The sequence below is a fragment of the Lentinula edodes genome (assembly GCF_021015755.1).
Source record: "Lentinula edodes strain Le(Bin) 0899 ss11 chromosome Unknown C8R40scaffold_26, whole genome shotgun sequence".
Classification (NCBI taxonomy): domain Eukaryota; kingdom Fungi; phylum Basidiomycota; class Agaricomycetes; order Agaricales; family Omphalotaceae; genus Lentinula; species Lentinula edodes.
In genome coordinates, this window is record NW_025764332.1 from 283648 (window position 1) to 307455 (window position 23808).

Below are 23808 nucleotides of genomic sequence, written 5' to 3' on the forward strand. Positions count from 1 at the left end.
CTCCCGGAACCTTGGGGAATCCTAGTCCAGCTTAGTCCCTTATTAGTCACTTATAATGTTTGATGCAAGGACTCGAAACCTTGGTAGCGTAAACTATACAGACTTTCTTTACAGAGGTGATTAGATGACGATGACTAAGTACAAATAAAGATGGTCCAGATAAGATCCAATACACAATATAGCTTCGATGTTTTAAATATAAAGGGAGCGTCGAAAACATTGGTCTAAATATTGGTACTGCGTGCTGTGATTTGACATGGGAAGGGTCCAGGCCGCCTAAGAGATGTTGCATAAAGAAAGAGGTTCAACGTCAAGTTACCGCAGTAGACTCACGTTACGATCCCAAAGTCTTCAAAGACATCCTTCGCTAAAGGTGAATTCGGAGATTCTCGGATATCACAGGCATGTAGAATAGCTGCAATGTTGATAAATAATGCATCATCGGCGATATGCATACCGCTACAAATTCTGTAGTGGTGGAAATCAGGGCGGAATTTTCTGTGGGAGGCTGAAATTTCTTCACCGGTCTCCAAAGCCATACCTATAGCAGCAACCAGACAATAGGGGTCAGAATGGTACAAAGCTTACTACTTTTCGAATAAACGTACGAAACGTGACCTTGTCCAAGTGCCCCTGGGACGTCGCCTTTGAAATCTAAAAACCTTTCTGGATGAAACTTGTCACAGTCGCGATATAGATGTGGGTCTCGGTTCATGGCCCTAACCAAGGGTAGTACATATATAGAGCATTGCTGACAACTAACTGAAGGGCATCTTACCATATATTCGGCACAACGATAGAACCTGCTTTCACTGCATGGTACAGTGTATTTTTTCCAGAAAGACATCTACGCACCTGCCTGTATCAAATAACCTTTGTATAAATCATCCTGCAAATTTTTAGTCTCGATTGGGCTACAGAAGGCATAAAGCACACCTGAAGGCAGCATCTCGGAAAACCTAAACACTGAGTTCAACACCGATAACGTGGGAATGAGTTTACTCTCACCGATTGGTCCTATTGGACGCCATCTCAGAACTTCGCGCACAATTGCCTGAACATAGGGCAACTTATTTCGGTCCTGAAATGTCGGAAATCGACCTTTTCCAACAACACTGTCGATTTCTTTTTGCGCGCGCTGTTGAACAGCTGGATAAAGCGCCATTGCAAGTACAAAGACAGGAAGCACAGACGAAGTCTGTATGAAAATAAGGCCAAAAATAGGGTAAGGAACGACTCTGGGTAACAAGAATTCAGAAGGTACATGCCACTTCCCCGCCTATTGCACTACATTGACACTCTCGATGAGTTGCTATAATTCATGAGAGAGAATAACGAACCACAGAACTGCAATAAGCCAGGCGATTTCACGGAACATCATTTGGTCTGTGCCTCGGTTTGCAAGGAGATTGGCGGTCATTGAATCTCCTCCTGGCTGCTCACATGAACAGACAAAACATGAGGCATTTGAAAAGAATGGCTTACCATTTCTAATTGGGACTTTGATACTAGTCTCACAAACTCTTCATTGTCAGCTTGGAATTGCGCTAAATGACGACCTTTTGAAGGCAACAACCAACTTGGCAAACGTGATAGTAAAGGGAAAAAGTCTGTCACCGCAGAACCTGGGATAGCCGCATGCACGATACGCCCGATGAAGTTGCGTATATGGTACGAGGCCTTGTCCTTGTTCGCGTCTCCGTACCCCACTGAACAAAATAGGCTGTATAGAGAACTACGTCACATTTTAATGTTAGCAATGAGAATAAAACAAATGTGAGACGCACTCCTTGACATGTTCAGACCACGCTTCTGAATCCTGTAATAGAGATTGCACCAGCCTTTCGGAGTGACGCTCTTGGTTATCATGATACTGTTCAACCGCGCGCGAACTTAATACGGTTTGCGCAGCACGACGATGCCCTTTCCAGCTGCGTTCCGTAGACCAGGGATGTCAGTTACAACATAAATGCACTAAATGCATACATACAGCTCGCCATAATCCACCAAAGGAAACGCAAGCCCTCCAGTCATCATCTCGCTAATTAAGATAGATCGTGGCCGACCGTTATAAATCTTGTTGCGACAGCCTGGAAAAAAATCTTCCATGATCAACTGTAAAGAGTAGGCAATTACTCGAACTAACACAAAAGATCGAACGCAGCTTCATGTGTATTAAGGACCACGATTGTTCTACCTAGGATCTTCAGTTGAACGACAGGACCTGTAGGCTGGATTATAATAGAAAGTTAAACTGCGAGTGGAACGAGTAACACACCATATTCGTCCTTCCATTCCATGAAACGCAACCAGGGTTTCCTCTCCCACAACATTGAAACAGTGCCTAAGAAAGGTAGTCCAGGAGGTCCAGGGGGAGAAGGTGCGGCCTTTCGAAGTGTCCTGTACGCTTTCCATCGCACAAGGGCAAAGAAAGGTACTAATCCAAAGAGAGTGTAGATATACAATGGAAGTGCCATACTAGAGAAATCCATAAAATCCAGCTGCTCTGCCTTTTTATGGCGCTAGGGGTAATAGGCAATACCCGATCTAAGATGAAGGGCAAAGCGCTGAATTCGTTGTGCCCCTGAACTCCTTTGCCTACAAACAATCAGAGATGGCAGTGAAGAGATACTTCGACAGCTCTGGAGTCCGCAAAGAGAAAGGACGCTGTACACAAGTGCAAGTAAAAACCTGAACGTACAAGTAAAAGATGGTTTTGACTCTTCTAACAGAGTAATATGTCCGTATAGTTAGGGCCCAAAATTTGAGGACTTGAAAGAAAGAGCCGAAGATGGGTGATTTACCAAATAAAAAGTATGCACAATATACTCTTCCACATTCCACATTGAAGCCATGCATTGTGAGGCAGAAGCTATGTCATCTCGTACGGTTCATTGTGTATTAACTTAGTACATGCCGGACTCAGACTTGGAGCCGACTAAAAGCTCCAGCCAGGCTGGTTGCCATATATTTGTAGTGAGCTCCGCCTTGCTTTGATTCTTGTTGTAGTTTGGGATGTGACTATTCTGCCGCTTTTGGTGAAAGTCGTGTTGTTTCCGAGGCGCCTTCGAACCCTGTCGAGACTACTCTGCCTCGCATTTGCCACACCCAATGTTAAAACGGTTGCATGTCGCAAAACCTTAATACGAAAATTGAGAATGAGCTCGCAGAATGAAGCGTAATTCCAACTCTACCTTGCCCAAATCAATTAGACCCTATTAGACCATATAGATTTTGCGAGGTAAGTCTGAGGCCCGGATTGTACAACCCAGGGACAATCTATGTATTGAAACAATATGGTGGTACAGTCAAGCGCTACATGCGGACTACTTACCAAATATGGACACCTCTCCTCTTCATCGTTTCCCGGCGTTGCACTTTATGATAGGACCAAGGTTGATACGGGAATTCATATCGCGTTCTATAGCTTTCATGATACTATGCCACATGCTGTAGTACTGCTGTGGCGTTAGTCTGGCGCCATGCAAATTTTCCGCGCGCAACCTTCTCGCGACGTTATATTTATCTAGCGCCTGTCAGCGCCTGTCCTCAGTCCCATCTGTTGCAGATTGCTCTTCTGCCAAACCTGAATTTCGCTACGCTGAAGGACATTTGCGGTGAATACTTTTACGGTGGCTCTTCAGTACTGGAGACATAGTATGTAACTACTGCTACGCTCTTGCATCGACATTTCTCCAGCTCTAGGTCAAACAAAGCCTAGTGTTTACGAACGATAGAGATCGGTCTAAATAAGTGGGTTTTATACTGACTGTTGAGATTACTGGGCCACCGATACTTCAGCGGATGCGAATTTTGGGTGCTTTCAATGTTAGAAATTAATCAACTGGATCAAGAGAAATACAGTAAATCTGACTTCTAGGTTACAAGCTGTTACGAGATGCAGAGCTAGTATGTATATACGAAGGAGCTACTGTAGTTCGCATTCTTTATCTGCCCAGCAAGCAATTGAGGACTAATTATTATGCTACGTCTGAGACCGTCTGGGGACAGCTAGCAGTCTCGTCTGGGCTATACGTCTGCCGTTAATCGGCCCTGATACACGCTACCGGCCCGTCAGTCATTCAACTTTTTCTCTTTTTCACGGTAGTTCAGCCTGTTCCAGCGTAATGAGACAGTTTATCATGAAAAGCTGGACGTATCGGTTCTCAGATTAATCCTCGAAATCCTTACTCCGAATGAAGCTCAGTGACGGATGGTAGACGTTGTGGCGAGTTTCATGTTAAAATGGAAGGGTCGCTGACTGACATATCTTCTTTGCAGCTCTTTTACTTCGTGACTCTTCAACCGTTCTTGACCAGGCTCGGCGTTGAGCGCTGAGCGCTGACATGCTGTCTCGGCAATTATTACGCGTGATCGACACCTCTCCTGATATTAACGCGTTTACTCCTCTGTGTTAGACCCTGTTAGACCATCGGAGACTTCAATTTCTTCTTCACTCTTTCTCTTTCTCCAGCGTCTCGTCTTCGTTCTCGACGAGTTCGCCTTCCTTGTTGCCTCGATGCTGTCGCCAAATATCTCTCGTATCGCACGGCGGTCTAGTCGCAGGCGATTCGTCCTTGTATCTGCCCTTTGCTTGGTTTGTTTATTCGCAAACTATATTCGGAGCATTCTTCATGGAGAGAATATATCCAACATTGGTATGAAAACTTTTCTGGAGCCCATCACAGTCATGCGCACTACTGCTTGGCTACAGCCTCCAAAAAAGTCCAGAACGGAGATGCCTCGTTTAGCTTTGGGCTCTGATGAACGGAAAAAGGACGCGAAGGGTTATCAGAAGGTTAGCTGGGAGGATCATAGAGCTGCTTTGAAGAAACATAAGTTTTATTCCAACGGCTTGCTCGAGGTCAACCCTAATGGTCAACATCCGATTTTCGATTTGATCGAGCAGAGTGAGGCTGCTTGGAAGGCAAAATTAAAGAGCGCCAGTCGCAGCCTGCATGAGGCTGTTATCGAGTATGAAAGGCGGTATGGCCGAAAACCCCCTTTGGGGTTCGATAAGTGGTCAGTTTTTGCGTTCGCGTCAGCTGGATCGCGTTTTAACATTCGCCGATAAAAATAAAGGTGGCAATATGTCGAAGATAATAATGTCCAGCTACCCGACGAGTACGACCAGATCGACAGAGATCTCGAGGCATATTGGGGTATCAAACCTCAGGACCTTCAAACCATCGAGTTCGCGCATGAAGTCTTGCCAGAGTGCGATACCTACACTTTGGGAAAGCTCAACCTGAAGGATTCTATCACCCTTTTGAACTATTCGCTACCACACAATGCTTCAGTAGATTACGACATGGCTGAAGGCGGAAAAATGATCATGGAGATGCTTAGAGAAGCTGGCGTCGATAAATACATCCCACCCTTTCGAGCTACGTTTAACCCACACGACAGTCCTGAAATGTTGACAAATCGGAATCTTTGGTTAAAAGCCGTTGCACACGCGCAGGAAGGAAAGAGTAAGACCCCCTCGTTCTGGATATATATCGAACTATGCCTCATATCATCTTTTCTGCCAGCCTTTTCTATCCTCGACGCACCTCCCCTGGATGACCCCTACCATGGCTGGCTCACAGCCTGCGACCCGACATCGCCTGCTTCGACCACGCCTATCGACTTTGATGCTCCCTATCCCACCCATCTTTGGCCCAATGGAGACCCTATGTCTCCTTCCCATACCCGCACATTCATTTACGACCATCGTGCAGCCATGGACCCTTGTAATAATCCACACCTCCTCCGTCAACACGGACAGTTTGTCAAATTTGGTAAAGGCGTTGAACCCCGAAATTCCCTAATTCCAATATTTAGCTTCAGCCCTTCGGTACTGCACCACGATATCATTTCTGCAAATCCCATGAACTGGTTCCGCGATCTTCCATTAGGCGCAAATCCTGCTTGGGAAGATAAAGTAGATGAACGGCTGCATTGGCGCGGGGCCAACACCGGTATACATTATTCGAAAAGTATTCCATGGCGTCTCTCGCATCGTATCAAGATGATGGAGTGGGCACATCATAACCTTTATTCGGATTTGAGAATCCTTGGTTTGGGTGTGAAGGAGGGCGAACGGATTGGTGAAGGCACGGTGGTAGAAAAGGCGCGATGGGTGCCTGCGATGTTGGATATCTCTTTCACTGGGAAGCCAATCGGTTGTGAAGAAGAAGACGGTAGTTGCGGCCAGCTACAGGACATGTTTGAATGGCGGAAAAGAGCCAACTTCGTGGATGCAGGCAAATTCAAGTACATTCTGGACATAGACGGAAACGCTTGGTCTTCTCGTTTCAAGCGCCTTATTACCACTTCGTCATGTATATTCAAAGCAACTATTTATCCTGAATGGTATGTCTCATTTTAACTTGGCCCATTACCTATTTCACCGATCATCGAATTGACTTTCCAGGTTCACCGACCGCATTCAGCCTTGGGTCCATTACGTCCCTGTACAGATTGACCTTTCCGATCTTTGGGACGCTTTTTCCTTCTTCCGTGGCGATCTTAATGGTGACTTTGGGCACGATGATCTGGCGCAGAAAATTGGCGAAGCTGGAAGGGTTTGGAGTCATACCTTCTGGAGACAGGAAGACTTGGTTGCTTATAATTTCCGGTCAGTTTCGATGTCTGGCAATCGCCATTATCTCTGATGTCTCTCCGTAGGCTTTTACTAGAATACGCTCGTGTTATGAGCACAGATCGAGAAGCGATGTCATTCAATCATTGGGCATCGAAATTCTAGCTTAATTCATCCATCTTTTCACTCTCCTGTATATCCAGTTCGTTCTTCAACTTTTGTCTCGAATCTTGTTGTCATCTCAATAAACCGTGTGGATTACCTTTGTTGCTCTTTCAAATGTTGTCACCTGTCTGCTCATACCCTTTGTGCAATAACCCACTCACTGTCCTTTCCGTTTGCTTCGTGTGTTGTAGCTTTATCCAAAACATAGAGATAGATTTCTGCTTCCATACCATACCTACCTTCCCACACATAGAATTATATCAACCTTCAGACTTCTTGCCATTAATCAGATATTCTAAATATGACAAGCCAACAAACGCAAAATTTCGTCCTTCGATAGTTTCTTCATATTCTCGATCTCACCCTGATCTAATGTTTCCATTGCAAGCTTCTTCTTTTTGTCCTGTAGCTAATCAAGGAAAATGATGTACATACATCGCGAATGCAGAACACGAAAAGAAATACGCTTACTTCCATAATTCGTCTTTCAACGGTGTCCTTCGTAACGAGCTTGTAAACGTTGACGGTCCTAGTTTGTCCCATGCGATGTGCACGAGCAAAAGCCTGCTCTTCAACAGCAGGATTCCACCACAAATCAAACAGGATGACATTGTTGCATTCTGTGAGATTAAGTCCTGCGAGAAACACAATATTAAACGGAACGCAGCTCATACTATAAATCCTGTAGCCATACCTGTCCCTCCTGCCATTAATGACACCAATATGACAGTGACGTTGGGGTCAGTTTTGATCGCCTTCAGTTTCTCCTTGCGCTTGTTCATATCCATCGTTCCGTCGACTAGAAACAATGGTCAGACGAACTTTGCATACCAAAAGTCCCAGAAAAGCCTTACGTCGGGAGAAACGTATACCCTGTCTTTGTAGGAAGGGCTCGATGAGATTCAGCATTGAGGTAAACTGGGAGAAGATTATTGTTTTCTCCTTTCCAGGTCGAGCTTTGATTTCGCGCAAGATGTTGAGAGTGATGGTGATTTTTGTCGAAGGTTGGGTTTTTGAAAGATATTTGGCCATCTCGATGTATCGCCCGCATGCTTTCTTATGCGCAGTCGACTCATTCCTTATTGAATAAACATCAAATGGTGTATGCTTACGACACAAAATAACATACCGATTTCTGCACAATGGGCATCTGTTGTCCTCTTTCAAAACGTCACGTTCATCTTTTGCACCGACATCTTCAACAGCACGCTCGAGATTTTGCACTAGTAGAGCAGGGTGTATACAAGCTGGAGATCTTAATGAGAAAAGCACCAATTGGAATGACATAGTCTAGCCTCTTACCTTGCCGTAGACGCAAAAGAAGTACCCAAGCAGCACTGTAAAAGCGGATGTCACCCCGTTCTAGCTGGCTTATCAGACTCTCGAGAATATCTTGCATTCGCGCTTCAAGAGCATCGTAAAATTCTCTTTCCGACGGTGAAAGATCACAATCCCAGATTGTAATTCGGAGCTCTGGAAGTACAAGGATGGGTTGACCATTGACTTCATCAGTTTTTAGTCGCCGTAGCATGGTGTTACCGAGGGCAATCTGAAACCAGAAGTTGTTCAATGAATAAATAAAATCACCAAAACCCCAGAAGATGACCTTCAGCAATTTTTGAGCTTTCAGGGAATCCAGGGTATTTTTCGTGATTGGCAATTCGATATTGCTCTTGAACCAGCCATCGTCCGAAAAGTTCTCGACACGAAGTAGATGAAACAGGGAAAAAAGATCGCGAATCTTGTTCTGCCTGGAGGGGAAGTATTGAAGATGAGCAGGACGCGTAATCCAAATGACATCGGAAAATTACAGCGGAGTCCCAGTCAAGCACCATTTAAATTCCGCATTCACAGCAAAGGCGGCTTTGGCTTTCTGTGTACTGGCGTTCCGGATCTCGTGCGCCTCGTCTAAACAAGGAAGAAACAAAAAAAGAATTAATGCTTAGGATGAAATAGACGAGAGGAGAAACAAGTGCTTATACCTAATACAATGCGACGCCAAGGTTGTACTCCGAACAGGCCGTATAATTTTTTCCACTTGCTAGCTGTTCATTTTCAAAAACCCAGGTAACGGAGAATGAATTTCTTCTAGATACCTTCAGTAGACTGGTGATCGATAGTCAGAACTCCGTAGGTAGTAAGCACTATATCGGTTCGCTCGAGATCTGTCAGAGCTACGCAAAAAGGTCCAAGGACATTCTTTGAGCCTTATCGCTTCGAAAAGTCTATACAATACTTACTGTATTTGGATTCCCGATTATGACCATGATATATGATACAAGTCAATCCCTCGTTAGGTAGAAAGAAGCGCCGAATCTCTTCGTCCCACTGCAGGAGGATAGATTTCGGTCCAACAATACTGGCCGGCACATTCAGTACACTATGTTAGTACAAATTATACAGCCAAGCTTACAGGGTCGGGCGCACGGTTTCCCTTCGCGCAATCGTTCTTAACGTATCTTCTTTGATGCGAACAAGCATCTGTAAGGTTTTTCCAAGACTATCGGACATGATGAGCTAGTATGTGAATACTAGTACAATAAACTCACCCCATCTCATCCGCCACGATACCGCCATTCCTACCATCACTCTCCCGGCCTGCCATCCATGGTCGAGCGTAAGCCTGATGTAACTTCAGTGTGTAGTTTGAGTATCCCAATGCCGTGTCGAATTTCTGGTAGTCGTGAGATCGGGGTTCATCGAATAGCTTCAATGCATCCTGCTCTAGCTTTGCAGAGTTGAGTCGGTTTCCGGTCGGAGTTCCTGCGTCTCTCAGAAAACTTGAATTCGGAGGATCAGACCCTGAAAAAGGTATGGTCATCACACAAATGGAAAAAGAAAAACGCATTTACCAAAGGAGGTAGATGACAATGTTGGTTCCGATTTTCGAGGCTTCTTGTTTCTTTTAGTCGGGGGAGTGCTCGGAGGGGTAGATTCATTCAAGTACATAGATCTTATTCGATCCTCGAGATTTGAACTTGGCTCCGACTTGCGAGGGCCCGAACGGCTGGCAGATTGAGATCTTCTTGGTAAATCGTTTTCATCTTCGACTTCTTCAACCTTGACACCTCGCCGCTGTAGGTTTGGTTTCAAGGAACCTTGGCTCGATCGGCCAAACCATTTGTTAGGTGTTTCGATTCGAGCAATGCTGACGACTGGGTGAGATAATTTGCCGAACGCATTCTCTTCTGGAGGAACAAAGACGGGATGTGGCCTCACATCGTCGGAAAATGAGTTCGGTAATATGACATGCTTGGATCTGATGGACCAAGATTTGGGAGGCTTGAAAGAGAGGGGGAGCATTGAGCCCAGCGTACTTAGAGGGTCTTTGTTTTTTCACTTACGACGGCATTACTCGTTGGGAATGTTTTTTGGAAGTCTTCGTGTTTGATGGAAGTAATATCTGGGTATAAATTGCTACGGTTATCCAACCTGAGTGGCACAGGCAGGTGAGGATCGTCGGTATATGTATTACAATGGCACTCGTAGACATACCGGGGTTCCATATTTACTGCTCAGGTGGCAGATCGTTCTGAAAGTGCAAGAAGGTTAGAAGAGATTTAGAGGGTGGGTGGTGAGTATCTGGTTATCGAAGAACCTGAGAGAGACTCTGAAAGAAGTGTATTGTTCTTTGTTCTTCCATGTACTAAGGATCCCTCCGCGTTCACGTGCTTGCAGTCTGAACAAAGAATTGAATCATTGCATGAGAGTTGAGAGTTCAAGGTGTTCAGAGATCTACATGTAGTTCGTGGCTTACAATTACTATGGTTGTTGATGAATGAGAAGAGAAAGAGACTGCACATATACACAGATTGCTACAAATTCTGGCTGCTGAGTAAGATAAACCCTTTCACATGTGTAAGTCTTCAGATCTTCAGAGGGGAAGAATGAGCAGCGACGGTCTCAAGGCGTCGTCGTTGTTGTTTAAAGCGCGGCTGTTACTCTACGCCGAGCTATAGGTGAGCTTCAGCTTTGGCTCCGTGCGACTCCCATAATTTCCTAATACTAATCGCTCCTGCTCTCTCAACATTCTACATGAGAAGTGAGCATTGTCCTATATTTTAACGTCAGTGGCTCTGGGAATCTGAAGATACTACAGCCGCAACACCTATAAAACTCTGGGACGACCAAACGAATCCTTTCTGGCTTCCAGATGATGTAGTTCATCTCATACTGCAATATCTTTACGCATATCAGCTCGACAGATGTACCCTTGTTTGCCGATCATGGAGGCGTCTTGCTCAGCCTATGTTATTCGACTTAGTAACTGTAAATGTTGCTCCTGCTCCACCAAGGACCCCACTCTTCAATTTCTTCAGTGTGCGACATACTCGCGACTTTCCGTCCTTCATCCTAGCCAACCCTGGACGTGGGTTACTTTTCAAACATATCAAGTACGTTACACAGAGAAATGATTCTGCTAGTTTGTATGCAGTACTATGCTACTGCACTCAAGTGCGATCTTTGACACTCTCTTGTGCATTGGCGCCGTCTTTTCTCCAGCATGTGTCTTTGCCAGGGTTCCCTACGTTGAAGAAGTTGGTATTGACGGAAATACCAACATACAAAATGATCGTTCAATGTTTTCGAGCCATCCCCGCAGAGCTCGGATTAGAGGAGTTGTCGTTGTCGTTAGCCAGCCACTATACGGAAAGATCACTTGATATGCCTGAGAAACCACTTCATTTACCAGCCATCCGAATTTTCTGTCTTTTCAACGAAAATGAATCACCTTTCGCGACCTTCTCTCTCCTGATGGACTACCTCTTCCCAATGCTGCTGCAACTTCGTCGGCTTGTAGCCCATACTATCCACTTCCATTCTCCCGATATCGTAAGGTTGGTAGAGGCTAATGTGAGGTCTCTCAAATACCTAGACTCTTCAGAGGTGTTGGACCCTTCTGGTGTGACCATCTTCTTCAACTTCAATGTCTCTTGTGCTAATTCAGGTTATCAGGTGTTCTACCCTGTTTATTGAATAATATTCTACGCGAAATCACTCTCTGCCTACCCGTGTTGCCTAACATCCTTGGCCGGTACCTCTCTGATCTAGGAATTATGTTCTCCAATCTTAACATGGATTCTTTGTCAATACGGCACATATCCTTTGTCATCAGTTCGACTTACGGATTGTTTGATCTTGGACAGCATTGTGACCTGTGGGCTCAGCTTGCAGGGGTCTTCAGTAGAGCCTCATATCTGGAAACTGTTACCCTGTTGTTGGAAGTTCCTCCCTGGGGGCAGTCTAGCATGTTTGTGACTATGAACGATATGAACGTCCATCCAGCATTTCTTCCTCTTCGAGAGCTTGGGCGACTTCGAGTTCTTCACCGACCTTCGCCAGGTCATAAATCCACCACAATACTGCCCTCAGAATTTGTTGCTAGTCTGTAGCCGTTCTTCATGCGTGTGGGAGGCGGATATTGGGCGAATCTGTACATTCGAATGGTTCAAAGGAATTTTCATTCGATGTTATGCTACTACATAGTCGTGTGATTATTAGTAACTATCTACTGTTGCGCCTTAAGAAAAATGTAAGCATATGTCTCATTGACAAAACCGAGAAAAGAAGATGATTGAAAACATAATAAGCATATAGGTGCATGCAAAACGTTAAACCTAGCAGAGCGTTCAATCATCCAAAGATGCATCAATAAACATCTGACTGCCCTCCTGCGCATTCCGTTTGTTTTCGATTGCCTTCAATTCTTTACGTATGATGGTGTCTTCCTTCATCCAAAGGGTGTTCAACTCTTCCTCGTTGACATCTCGCGAAGCCTTGATATTAGACGAGAAACCGGCACCAAGTCCTCTCAAGACTTCATCCACCCAAACACCCGGCGCAAGCCGCACCTCCTCGGTCAAGGTGCCACCGTTACGCACAGAAGACCATGCACTAGATCTACCGAAAGATGCAGACGGTCCGAAGCAAACCCTCTTCTTTTTCGGAGACAGTTGAGAGGGGCCCAAAACAATCAGGCCAGCCCCCTCGAGCATCCCTAGCAAGTCTGAGAAGTCGGTCCGAGATACAGGGCTAGAAATACTCGCGTCTCCTCCGCGACGGAGAATGTGGGAGTAGTATGCGTGAAGATGGGACCCGTCCACAACAATGTCCTTGTCGGTTGCAAGGAATTCAGGGCCATTTTGGAGTGAACCATGGGTCGGATTTCGGGAAGATGAAATGTCAATCGTCAAACCAGCCTCAATTCGTTTGACCGCCACGAGAACAGAGAGAAGGACTAATCGCGCTTGGAAACCTATACTGGTAACTCTTCGAACAATTTCACTGTTCGAGGCTGTGGATGTAAATGCTGTCTGTACTGGAGTTTGATCTGCTGTTGATTGAGTAATAGCGGCCAACACATGTGTGGGAGTCACTGAACACACAGGGCCGGCCTCGGCGAAGAAGTTGTCGTCATCAATTAAGAAGTTGTCGTCATCAATTCTGGCGGTTGCAGACGAAGTCACTGCAAGATCGATTGCTCGGCGTAGAACTTCGAACAAAGTTCTAACATCTCCCGTTAGTGCAGCAATTTTCTTGGTAAGAAGAGTCAGAGTGGACAAAGGAAGGAGCTGTTTCAAGGTATCGTCTGGGGCGGACTCGGAGCTTGATTGAGATGTAAGAATACTCAAACGTGACTGCAGAATCTGAAGCAGCTGAGCGGATGTGTAAGGGGAGAAATGAAGAGTTCGAATGTCATCAGTAAAAAATGAGGGAGAAGATGTAAGCGTATGGGTATTGGCGATCCCAATAACATACAATCCATCAGATCTGGCAAGGCTCAACAGTGAAGAGATTGACTGAGGATTGGAAGCGATATGATCCAGTTCATCGAGCACGAGGATGCTATTGATAACAACATGTAAGTATAAAAATTCAGTGGTACGGTCAAGGCACGAACCATCGAGTCGACATTCCGTACAATAATGCCTCTACAGCCTCGCGGCCATTGCCCCTCTTCATCCCAGATTTTCGTTTCTTGTGCAATAAGCCATCAAATTCATCGACGAGAAGATCCCAAAGCGCGGCAATATTTTTCAAAGCCATGCAGTTCACGTTGACTATTCGCGTATCATCCAGCTCCAGGGAATCCAGAATGGAATTTATGAGTGCAGTTTTGCCGCATCCTGGAGCTCCAGAAATGTAGAGATTGTGGGACGCGTCTGCCCCAGAGTGGCTCAAAAATGTGGCAATCGATCTTGTGATTATTTCGCGTTCAGAATCGCGAGCTGGCATGAAAAAATTGCTGTTGTTGCTGGTAGCACGAAGCAAGGCCCTAGCACGAGCATGTAAGGGTAGTAAAGTAAGCGGCGTAGAAGGTGGTGTAGCGAGTGTAAGGTTGGCAAAAGAGGTGGAGAAGGAGGCAGTCCGCTTAACAGCTATAGATCATCAAAAAATCTCAGCTAGGAGGGCCTTGCGAGTGGTCAATACATACCAGTTCGAGCGGGGGATGGAGTGACAAAACTTTCCAAAGTGGCGCTTCTACGAAGAGCTCGTACTGCCCTGCTACTCATGGGCGTAGAAGCATTGTTGCTGTTGACTGGAGTAAGGTTTAAAGGTGGAATATTCTCCTTGTTTCCGTTACCGTCGAACACCGGTGTTGTCGTCCCTTTGGTGCGTTTTGGATTTGGCGTTGGCCCTGGTGTCTGCAGCTGCTCTATTTCGTCGGGCTGACGAGAACGCTTGCCGAGAAGAGACATTTCGGTCAACGAAGAGCTTTCCATGGCCATCGTCGTCCTGAGTAACGATGAGAATACTGTAGCTCCGGATGTCGGACCGAGCCTCTGCACGGAGTCCAGCCATGTCACGCGAGCGCGTAAAAGACAACCCACGTGCTCTAATCATGAATCGAAAGTACGACGTAAAGACTTCCACGGTTCCAAGGATGTTGTTCTCCTTCTTGCCGAACTACTGGGTCTTTTACTTCATATTTTCTTCTACATATATTCAATGGATAACCAGACTCTTTGCTGTCAAGAAGAAACATCTATATACGAAGGAAGACATAGAGAACAGGAAAGGATTATTGTAGGTACTTCTGAAAAATCGTCAAATAAAGCTGCGCTCATGATGATATTTTAGACCTCTAACCGCTTCTAACTTGATTCTTCGTGAACTTTCACCCCTTGATCGTCATCGATATTCTCTAGCGAACAAGGAAGCTTATGATGCGGTATCTTCGTTCAATCGACAGGCCTATCGCATAGAACACATACTCTGTCCGTACTTCAACGAAGGCGAGATCAAAATGTTCCGTTTGATCCAACTCAAAACAAACACCATTATATCCGGCTCTGCTGCATTGCAATTTTTTGACTTGACGGTCTTTGATGACTCAGATCTTGACCTATATGTCGTTAATGACTGGGATAAGGTCGCCTTGCTGACTGGTTTCTTGACTAGTATTGCATATGACTACACGCCCAGATCAGACCAAGCACGAACGTTCCAGCATGCGTTCCAAGCAGGAAGACGACATAATCATGTCGAACCAGATTTGGACAATGATTACTCGGATGAAGACATATGGGATGTATACAGCTTTATAAGGGCATCTAATGGAAAGAAAATCCAGATTATAACATGCAAGGACAACATCACCCAAGTCATTATGAAATTTCATTCAAGTGAGTACAGTAAATTGGACACAAAGATGTATCAGCAATCATTGACTGCTTTTGATCCTTCAAGCTTGCGTTATGAGCGTAATCACTTACACCCACGCCTATGCCCTTTATCCCTATGCCACTTTCGTCGAAAAATGCTCTATTGCTATACGGACTGGAAGGTTACACGATGAACGAGCGAGCGTGCTACGTGCCTTTTCTAAGTATAGCAAACGAGGATGGCATATAGAATCCACTCCCTCCGTAAAGAACGTTCTTCGTTCCCGGTCTGAGTTCCGAGATACCGCACGATTTGTAGGCGACTCGGCTTGCTGGGTGATTCCTTTGGCTCCGGTAGAACATGCATATTCTATTGATGATCATAATAACATACGGTCAAAAGTGGACCCTATTCGCGCGGATTCCTGGTACACGATCCTCACGGACGATGGACAGACTCGTATTGGACTTCGTGTAACGGTGATGTACCCGCCCGATTCGCAGGTAGCATATTGGTTCACCTTGGCTTCGATACCTCGCGCTTTGAGGGATAGACTAGGCTCGACTGCTAATTATCTCGGGGAAAATAAGTCCACCTTCAGCTTTAAAAAGTCAGTTCTTGTACAAACTTATGTGTTCAGGTTTTTGACTGTGTGTCTCCAGCTCAATCGAGGATCTCGTAGAACTCACTCGTAAAACTTTCGAGGTCGAGCCTGACGTTATCCATGGACATGTTCAAAATATTGTTTCCAAAGCCTGTGATACTATGCCACTGTTCAAAGATTGGGAGGGGAAGCAATTAGGACCCAGTGTTTACAGTATAGTCATGCTGTCGCGACAATTGGAGATCATATTCAACTCTTTTCGTGAGGACCCATCTGTGAGCTTCCATCCGTGTGCCTCTTTAGCTGAACCGACTTATGCCTAATTATAATATGTAGTGTTCAATTGATTTCCGTATTGACTCTCATGGTCAAATATGGACCTGGGCTATCATTACACTACCAGCGAATTATCCCAGCAGGTTGATTTCTTCCTTGAGGATGTCTGTTGACGATTCAATGCGGAAGCATCTCATGGGGCAGAGAGTCTGGATAAATTTTCGACATGGAACACAAGAACTTGATTTGTAAAGCTCATTGTGTCTTGCACTTCTACTCTGACTTTTAGTATCTACAGTCAAGGAGATATGATGACGGAATCAAATCAGAGGCAATTATTAATTTTGAATAGTATTGAACTCGAATCGCGATGTAGTGAACAAACTATATCAATATATCTATGTACATATCTATCAACTATGTATGTAGGGCTATGTAGGGATACAGTTTTGAGGGCTTGTGCTTGACGCCTGTAAACCGGGTCTCGTGAATAGCCCCACACCTGAATTTGTGTTACGGGTAATTAAATTTTAATGTTTCTATTGCAGGGCGCAAATACGTTCCGCTGTCCTGAGTTCCTTCTTGCTAGTCTTGGAAAATCATTTCACTCAACAGGATACCTGGATTACACACTACCATTCCGTTGAGAAAATAAGGCCTTTAACAGGTATATACTTATGTAAACGAATATTGAATCGTGACGACGTTAATTATATCCATACGCACCTTGGCCCCCCTAAATGAAAAAGTACATACCCATGGAAAGCTTCCTATTGATGTAATGTGAACGTCGTATGAACGTCAGGGAGGTGGTGTACAGGTTGGCAAGGTTTACTTAGTATTATCATGTGTATTATATACGACGGCCTACGACGGCCTCAGTAGGTCTCAATGTGGAGTGTACTTGACTACAGTGTGCATTAGGGAAAATCCCAGGATCTCGGAAGACGGGAGAATTTCAAGAGCTGGCTTGTCAGCCGGATAATTGCGGGTAAAAAGGTTTCGCATCTAAGGAAAATTTTGCATCACAGGTAGATAAATACACATAGTAGTATGAGCTGCAAAGTTTGAGCGTTCTGCTTGCGTGCCCTTTGTTTGCTTAATGGACGAAGCAAAAAGACATCGTCCGAAGTGGTGGAAAGGAAGAGAAAGTGGATCTTCACAACGGCTCGGTCCAAAAGCATCTATCCGATAGTGTGCCTGAATAGTTTCCGACGGCAAGCAAGCCGCAGACATTATAAGTAATGCATGACAGTATAGATTGAAATGAGGTTTATATCTACCCTCACGGTTTGCTTCCTCTCACAATGTCTCCTCCTTCCGCAAAAGAATTTGCAGAAGTTGATGAAAAGCTTGAAGCCGGAGTTGACAGCAATGGTAAAGAGGCGCCGGAAAGATCAAGGTGCGCTACGTATCATTTCGTTTGAGCACATGTATTTACATTGATCAATTGTTTGATTTGATTAGATTTCGTCGCTTCTTGCGTCTTTCCTCAAAACCAATAACACCTCCGACAGGCACTATCGAAGACGCCCAGCTCATCCCGGAAGCAACAGCTTCAATATTCAGCCTGGTGGTTTTCCAATGGATAAATCCCCTTCTTACTCTTGGTTTTCATCGCCCGCTTGAAGCTTCCGATTTGTACAAGCTCCAGGACGATCGAAAGGCCGCTTATATTGGAGAAAAGATTATAAATTCCTTTGAAAGACGCAGAAAGGAAGCACAAGAATACAATGAAGCATTGGCAAAAGGCGAGATCTCGGCTGGAAATTGGAAGACTATTTGGTGGACGTTACGAGGGGACAGGAAGGAGCGAGAGAAGCAGTGGCGGGAGAAGGATGGCAAGAAACGACCCAGTCTTGTCTTGGCTTTGAATGACAGTGTCAAGGTATTTTTTTGGACTGGGGGATTGTTCAAGGTAATAGGCGACACTGCGCAAGTGACTTCGCCGTTGTTAGTAAAGGTACGCGTCTGCAGATTCGCCTCGTTATCTTTCTTATCCTATTTCTTAATAGGCAATCGTGAACTTCGCAACCGAATCCTACACAAATCACATGGAAGGTAGAAGTGTTCCTCCTATAGGAAAGGGTATAGGAATGGCGGTAAGAGAAGCATTCTTCATTTTTCACAATGTCGACTCACATTTGCCACTCACGGTCTAGGTCGGATTATTCTTCTTGCAGATCCTTGCATCAGTCTGTACCCACCAGTTTTTTTATCGATCAGCCGGCAGTGGTGTCCTGCTCCGCGGAGGATTGATAGCAGCCATATACGCTCGTTCAATGCGACTTACTTCCCGTGCTCGATCCCAACTACCCAATGGCTTGATCATGAATCATATATCAACGGATGTGTCTAGAATAGACTTTTGCGCTGGTTTCTTCCATATGGTATGCATTTTACTATTTCTTAGATATTAAACTCAATTCGTCTACTCAGTCTTGGGCCGCTCCTATTCAAATGACCATTTGTCTTGTTCTTCTCATCATTAACATTGGACCCAGTGCACTTGCCGGCTTTGCGTTCTTCATCCTTTCTACGCCTGTTCAAACTATGGCCATGAAGAAAATGTTTGCTTTTCGACAGAAGAGCATGCGTTGGACCGATAAAAGGGCAAAACTCCTTCAAGAGCTTCTTGGCGGTATGAAAATCATAAAGTACTTTGCTTGGGAGGTTCCCTTCCTTAAGCGGATTGCGACTTATCGATACCAAGAGATGTAGTATGTCTCTTTTTCCGCTGTTCCTTTAAGTGTTTTACTCATTTCTATCCAGCTATATTCGTACTCTTCTCATCATTCGTGCTGCCAACAATGCGATCGCCATGTCGCTCCCAACATTGGCATCGGTGTTGGCATTCGTGACCTATTCACTTTCCGGTCACCAGTTAAACGCTGCTGATATTTTCGCTTCCTTGACGCTCTTCAATCTACTTAGAATGCCTCTGATGATGCTTCGTGTGTTCTGCTTTCCACCTCCTTGTATTCAATCCTGACTTTATCTTGAGCCTTGTCTTTCAGTTCAATTACCGATGCCCACAATGCGATCCAACGTTTATATGGAGTCTTCGAAGCTGAAATTTTAGACGAAACATTGGCGATAGATGAAAGGATGGATGCCGCAGTTGAAGTCAAAGGGGCATCTTTTTCTTGGGATGCCCCCCCACCCGAACGCGAAGAGAAAAAGATGAGGAGAAAGAACAAGACCATCACCAACGCACAGCCTGCTGCTACTGCTGAGTCACCACAGGAACCATTCAAGCTCCGCGACATCACGATCACGATACCTAGGGGACAGCTGGTTGCAGTAGTTGGACAGGTTGGTTGTGGGAAGACGTCGCTTCTGCAGGGAATCATTGGAGAGATGAGAAGGACCGGTGGTAGCGTCAAGTTTGGTGGAAGTGTGGGATACTGTCCCCAGAGTGCTTGGATTCAGGTAGGTACTGACTATGTATCTGCCGCGTTTCTGACTTTCTCGCAGAATGCTACTATCAGAGAAAATATTTGTTTTGGGAGAGCGTTTGATGAGGGGCGGTATTGGACCGCAATCAAGAATTCATGTTTGGAACCAGACCTTGAGATGCTTCCTCATGGTGATATGACCGAGGTCGGTGAAAAGGTGGGCCTTTTCTTTTTGCAGAGGGGTAGCGGTTAAACACGATATTAATCATAGGGGATCTCCTTGTCTGGTGGTCAGAAACAGCGTCTGAATATCTGCAGAGCCATTTATTGCAACACAGATATCCAGATTTTCGATGTGAGTGCTAAGTATCATTGTCTTCCTCATATGGCTTACACGCTTGTAGGACCCCTTGTCTGCACTAGATGCGCATGTAGGAAAAGCTGTATTTAACAACGTTCTCCACGATAACAGTGCAGGAAAAACTCGTATCCTCGTTACCCATGCACTCCACTTTCTTCCCCTAGTTGATTACATATATGTTGTCAACGACGGTCGTATCGTCGAATTCGGCACCTATCGTGAGCTTATGGAGAACGGGCACGAGTTTTCCAGGTTCATTAACGAGTTTGGAAACAATGAACTACAGGAGTCCAAGGACGAAAAAGAGTCAGAAGTCGAAGTCGTCAAAGAAGATGATGAACATGAGAAAAAGCTCAGAATGGCCACAGCGGGTGCCGGAATGATGCAGGTAGAAGAGAGGAACACAGGAGCAGTCAGTGGGTCCATCTATAAAACATACATCAAATCTGGCAACGGATTTGTGCTCTTGCCTATCTTCTTTCTATCCCTTGTACTGGTGCAGGGCGCGACGGTTATGTCCTCTTATTGGTTGGTCTATTGGGAAGAATTGTAAGTTTCATGGCCTGCTTTTAGTTTATCGGTGAAAGTAAAGCGATTATAGGAAATGGAAGGAACCTGAAAGTTTCTATGTAAGTTTACCAAACTACAATATTGATGACGCTAATTTCAGTTATCAAGATGGGAATATATGCTGGACTTGGAGTTGCGCAAGCAGCAGCAATGTTTTTAATGGGAACGACTTTCGCTATGCTTACCTACTTCGCCTCGCAACGTTTGCATAAAGTGCGTACTCTCCTGCTGTCTATCCGCATCGCTTGATTCACTAGATGGGGTAATTAGGCTGCTATCGAGCGTGTCATGCGAGCTCCGATGTCATTCTTTGAGACTACCCCGTTGGGCCGGATCATGAATCGATTCGCCAAAGGTAATGCTTCTAGCCATTCTCCCAAGCGTCTGTAATAATCTCCTTGCAGATATTGACACAATCGATAACTTACTCGGAGGTCAGTCAAGCTCGGCTCGTGGTAATCAGCGCATGAACCGATATTTCCTATTTCTGGTCAGATGCACTTCGTATGCTGGCTGGCACCATGTCCAACATCTTGGGTGCTATTATCCTAATTTCTATCATTCTCCCATGGTTCCTCATCGCTGTGGTGGTTGTTCTATTGGTGTATTGCTATGCTGCGTACTTCTACCGAGCCAGTGCTCGTGAACTGAAGGTATATATTCACTGATTAATCAACTTTTTCTTCACTGACAATTGTTTTTTATGATATTCCTGTACCCAGCGATTAGGCGAGTTTATTTCCAGTGATCTTGATATGCTGTCTGAAATCAATTATCACCTACATAGATGCCATTCTTCGATCCTCGGTCTACTCACATTTTTCAGAAAGTTTATCCGGCCTTGCCACTATTCGAGCGTACGGAGAATCACAACGGTTCCTTCTTGACAACGAACGCAGAGTAGACGTAGAGAATAGGTAAGAATAAGAAGCATTACTACTTCCAAGCACCTCAGGACTGATATCATTCGGGCCAATTTCAGAGCGTATTGGTTGACCGTTACAAATCAAGTTTGTTTAAAGCTATTTCTCGACAAAATCTCAATGGTGAATATTATCTGCAGCGTTGGCTCGGTATCCGGCTCGATTTCCTTGGGACAATTCTGACCTTTGTGGTCGCGTTGTTGACTATTGGTACACGGTTTACAATTTCCCCAGCTCAAACTGGTGTTGTGCTGTCATACATCTTGAGCATTCAGCAAGCGTGAGTTCCATGTGTTACTAGTCTTGTAACAATGCTCAATGTTGCGTATTACATAGTTTTGGATGGCTAGTTCGTCAAAGTGCAGAAGTTGAAAACGATATGAACTCTGTGGAACGAGTCATATACTATGCTGAAGAGATCGAACAAGAAGCCGCTCACGAATTACCAGACAAAAGGCCTCCTTCTCCATGGCCCTCTCAAGGTCATGTTGAGTTCAAAGATGTGATATTGAAGTACCGTCCAGAACTACCTCCTGTACTTAAAGGCATATCAATGAATGTCAAAGGAGGCGAGAAGATTGGCATTGTCGGGCGAACTGGAGCCGGGAAAAGTAGCTTGATGTCGGCTATATATCGACTGGTCGAACTGGCGTCGGGCTCTATAAGAATAGACGGCGTGAACATAGCTAATGTGGGCCTCACAGATCTGAGGACTGGTTTGTCTATCATACCACAAGACGCAGTCCGTTTTCATTCTCTTCCTGTCATAATCCGGTACTGAGTCGTCAATCATGTAGTTACTGTTTTCAGGAACTCTTCGAACCAATCTGGATCCATTCAATCTACACGACGATGCGAAGTTGTGGGATGCACTCAGAAGATCGTATCTGGTCGACAACTCAAAGCGCACTTCTGTACTCACTAGTGATTCCGATCTAGAAGAGCGTGGCAGCGATACGCCGGTAAACAGGTTCACGCTTGACTCTGTGATAGAAGACGAAGGCGGGAATTTGTCAATTGGGCAGCGGTCACTGGTATCATTAGCTCGCGCACTGGTGAAGGAGACAAAGGTATTGATCCTGGATGAGGCTACCGGTTAGTCATTGGTTTTCTGATTATTCCGTATGATAATCATTCAATACACCGTTCAGCTTCGGTGGATTATGAAACTGATAGAAAAATTCAAGACACCATAACTCATGAATTTCAAGACCGAACCATCCTTTGTATTGCTCATCGACTACGAACTATTATTTCATATGACCGTATATGTGTGCTTGATGCTGGGCAGATTGCTGTGTGTCTTTTCAGAATTATGTTCTTTTGGCTACAGCTCATGACAACTGTCTTGATAGGAATTCGACACACCAGCTAATTTGTACAAAAACCCAAATGGTATTTTTAGAAGTATGTGCGAACGTTCGTCTATAACGCTGGATGACATTCGTATTGCCACAAAAGTTCGGCTAGAAGAGGCTGAAATTTAATAACATTTTGGTTATGTATGTATGTACTGGATAAGAAAATATTAATGAACGTCGATTTCCGAATTTAGATCAATCAACAAATACTTCTCGGTATTGCAAGTGAATGAGACCAGTCTGTGTGTGCTCGATAGAAAGCCCGATGTGAGGAAGATCGATGAGCACAAGCCACGAACTACAGCTGCATATGGCTCCTGTGGCACAGCACTTCTGTGACCATCTGTGTGGGCCAGAATGAGAATGAACTTTGCTTACTCTAATGAGCAAGAGGTGAGCGAGATCGGGGGTAGATAGGCTCAAGGCTTAGAAGCTTATGATGCACCAACCATTCTCATTGGCTTTTCATCGCACTGGCTGTTCCCTATTTACGGAAACTTGCTCTCGCCCTCTACGGGCCTTGCCTGGTCTTCCATTCTATTGGGGGGTAGAATTAAATAGATTTTGGAGGCTGAGTCCTAAATCATAGATCTAAGTACAGTATCCAAATGATTGAAAGAATTGCGCCAGCTAAATTATACAATTGGAAGAGTGAAGGTTTGGGCATTCGTGCACCGAGCAAGTATGGTTCGATTTCCAGTTCGTGTGTGAAGACAAAGTGGATGAGGTGAAAGTGAAAGAAGTTTATAACTACAATGCGAATAAATGCGACCTGACATCGAAAGCGTGAAGACAACCGGAAAGAGACCAAGAAAAGAGAACGGTCGTGACCAGTGTTGATATAAATAAATAATTAGCGAGCTTGTAGTGTAGCCATGCCGATCTATTTTTGGAACGTCTAGGAAGAAAGATTAAGGACTGCCTATAAGGTTTAGAATAAAGCAGCGCTCACCATAA

The 23808-nt window shown here is 44.9% G+C and overlaps 8 protein-coding genes across 8 annotated transcripts; 4 read left to right on the forward strand and 4 right to left on the reverse strand.

Moving 5' to 3' along the window:
- Positions 1-19: 19 nt before the first annotated feature.
- C8R40DRAFT_386357 (cytochrome P450) lies at positions 20-2801 on the reverse strand. The gene is made up of 15 exons (XM_046234889.1): positions 2279-2801; positions 2147-2224; positions 1991-2090; positions 1842-1931; positions 1486-1723; positions 1341-1435; positions 1269-1287; positions 1009-1198; positions 937-959; positions 856-889; positions 779-803; positions 609-719; positions 524-541; positions 334-468; positions 20-276 (listed from the first exon to the last, which is right to left on the reverse strand). Exons 1-15 carry the CDS (start codon positions 2490-2492, stop codon positions 225-227), a joined length of 1422 nt encoding a protein of 473 aa, XP_046084498.1. The 5' UTR covers positions 2493-2801; the 3' UTR covers positions 20-224.
- C8R40DRAFT_386565 (uncharacterized protein) lies at positions 2507-2985 on the reverse strand. Its single transcript, XM_046234891.1, has one exon. It carries the CDS (start codon positions 2857-2859, stop codon positions 2599-2601), a length of 261 nt encoding a protein of 86 aa, XP_046084499.1. The 5' UTR covers positions 2860-2985; the 3' UTR covers positions 2507-2598.
- Positions 2986-4690: 1705 nt separating this feature from the next.
- C8R40DRAFT_1161661 (glycosyl transferase family 90-domain-containing protein) lies at positions 4691-6751 on the forward strand (the record flags this gene model as incomplete). The annotated part of the gene is made up of 5 exons (XM_046230153.1): positions 4691-4798; positions 4832-5022; positions 5083-6357; positions 6419-6622; positions 6673-6751. The coding sequence occupies 5 exons, from the start codon at positions 4691-4693 to the stop codon at positions 6749-6751; spliced, it is 1857 nt and encodes a 618-aa protein (XP_046084500.1).
- Positions 6752-6859: 108 nt separating this feature from the next.
- On the reverse strand, positions 6860-9797 carry C8R40DRAFT_386230 (SNF2 family N-terminal domain-containing protein). Its single transcript, XM_046234888.1, has 13 exons — positions 9301-9797; positions 9165-9251; positions 8992-9110; positions 8848-8925; positions 8734-8796; positions 8563-8659; positions 8358-8502; positions 8054-8300; positions 7881-7998; positions 7606-7829; positions 7446-7550; positions 7223-7386; positions 6860-7160 (listed from the first exon to the last, which is right to left on the reverse strand). Exons 1-13 carry the CDS (start codon positions 9597-9599, stop codon positions 7047-7049), a joined length of 1860 nt encoding a protein of 619 aa, XP_046084501.1. The 5' UTR covers positions 9600-9797; the 3' UTR covers positions 6860-7046.
- A 945-nt stretch (positions 9798-10742) lies between these two features.
- C8R40DRAFT_1113417 (uncharacterized protein) lies at positions 10743-12247 on the forward strand. Its single transcript, XM_046228467.1, has 3 exons — positions 10743-10793; positions 10851-11654; positions 11708-12247. The coding sequence occupies exons 1-3, from the start codon at positions 10787-10789 to the stop codon at positions 12142-12144; spliced, it is 1248 nt and encodes a 415-aa protein (XP_046084502.1). The 5' UTR covers positions 10743-10786; the 3' UTR covers positions 12145-12247.
- Positions 12248-12381: 134 nt separating this feature from the next.
- Positions 12382-14481, reverse strand: C8R40DRAFT_1172605 (P-loop containing nucleoside triphosphate hydrolase protein; the record flags this gene model as incomplete). Its single annotated transcript, XM_046231881.1, has 3 exons — positions 12382-13597; positions 13653-14130; positions 14187-14481. 3 exons carry the CDS (start codon positions 14479-14481, stop codon positions 12382-12384), a joined length of 1989 nt encoding a protein of 662 aa, XP_046084503.1.
- A 77-nt stretch (positions 14482-14558) lies between these two features.
- Positions 14559-16899, forward strand: C8R40DRAFT_386632 (uncharacterized protein). The gene is made up of 5 exons (XM_046234892.1): positions 14559-14779; positions 14834-15378; positions 15443-15968; positions 16021-16237; positions 16299-16899. The coding sequence occupies exons 1-5, from the start codon at positions 14595-14597 to the stop codon at positions 16488-16490; spliced, it is 1665 nt and encodes a 554-aa protein (XP_046084504.1). The 5' UTR covers positions 14559-14594; the 3' UTR covers positions 16491-16899.
- A 646-nt stretch (positions 16900-17545) lies between these two features.
- C8R40DRAFT_1161663 (ABC transporter) lies at positions 17546-22977 on the forward strand (the record flags this gene model as incomplete). The annotated part of the gene is made up of 22 exons (XM_046230154.1): positions 17546-17640; positions 17706-18201; positions 18254-18340; positions 18401-18628; positions 18678-18958; positions 19011-19192; positions 19243-19670; positions 19716-19853; positions 19908-19991; positions 20041-20546; positions 20599-20626; positions 20676-20780; positions 20838-20922; positions 20972-21001; positions 21063-21209; positions 21355-21484; positions 21550-21577; positions 21631-21770; positions 21827-22232; positions 22288-22585; positions 22642-22787; positions 22846-22977. The coding sequence occupies 22 exons, from the start codon at positions 17546-17548 to the stop codon at positions 22975-22977; spliced, it is 4200 nt and encodes a 1399-aa protein (XP_046084505.1).
- Positions 22978-23808: the final 831 nt, after the last annotated feature.

Bases quoted from the DNA above. Each gene is read 5' to 3' on its own strand.
- C8R40DRAFT_386357 (XM_046234889.1), bottom strand. From the start codon at position 2,492: ATGGATTTCTCTAGTATGGCACTTCCATTGTATATCTACACTCTCTTT. The intron at 1,724-1,841 runs GCTGGTGCAATC...TTCTCTATACAG, and splicing joins CAAGAGCGTCACTCCGAAAG to CCTATTTTGTTCAGTGGGGT. The intron at 720-778 runs GTAAGATGCCCT...ACCCTTGGTTAG, and splicing joins ATCGTTGTGCCGAATATATG to GGCCATGAACCGAGACCCAC.
- C8R40DRAFT_386565 (XM_046234891.1), bottom strand. From the start codon at position 2,859: ATGCATGGCTTCAATGTGGAATGTGGAAGAGTATATTGTGCATACTTT.
- C8R40DRAFT_386230 (XM_046234888.1), bottom strand. From the start codon at position 9,599: ATGCGTTTTTCTTTTTCCATTTGTGTGATGACCATACCTTTTTCAGGG. The intron at 8,797-8,847 runs GTATCTAGAAGA...GAAAATGAACAG, and splicing joins CGATCACCAGTCTACTGAAG to CTAGCAAGTGGAAAAAATTA. The intron at 8,503-8,562 runs GTAATTTTCCGA...CTTCCCCTCCAG, and splicing joins TGCTTGACTGGGACTCCGCT to GCAGAACAAGATTCGCGATC.
- C8R40DRAFT_1113417 (XM_046228467.1), top strand. The intron at 11,655-11,707 runs GTGTGACCATCT...TCAGGTTATCAG, and splicing joins AGAGGTGTTGGACCCTTCTG to GTGTTCTACCCTGTTTATTG.
- C8R40DRAFT_386632 (XM_046234892.1), top strand. From the start codon at position 14,595: ATGAATCGAAAGTACGACGTAAAGACTTCCACGGTTCCAAGGATGTTG. The intron at 15,379-15,442 runs GTGAGTACAGTA...TGATCCTTCAAG, and splicing joins CATTATGAAATTTCATTCAA to CTTGCGTTATGAGCGTAATC. The intron at 16,238-16,298 runs GTGAGCTTCCAT...TATAATATGTAG, and splicing joins CTTTTCGTGAGGACCCATCT to TGTTCAATTGATTTCCGTAT.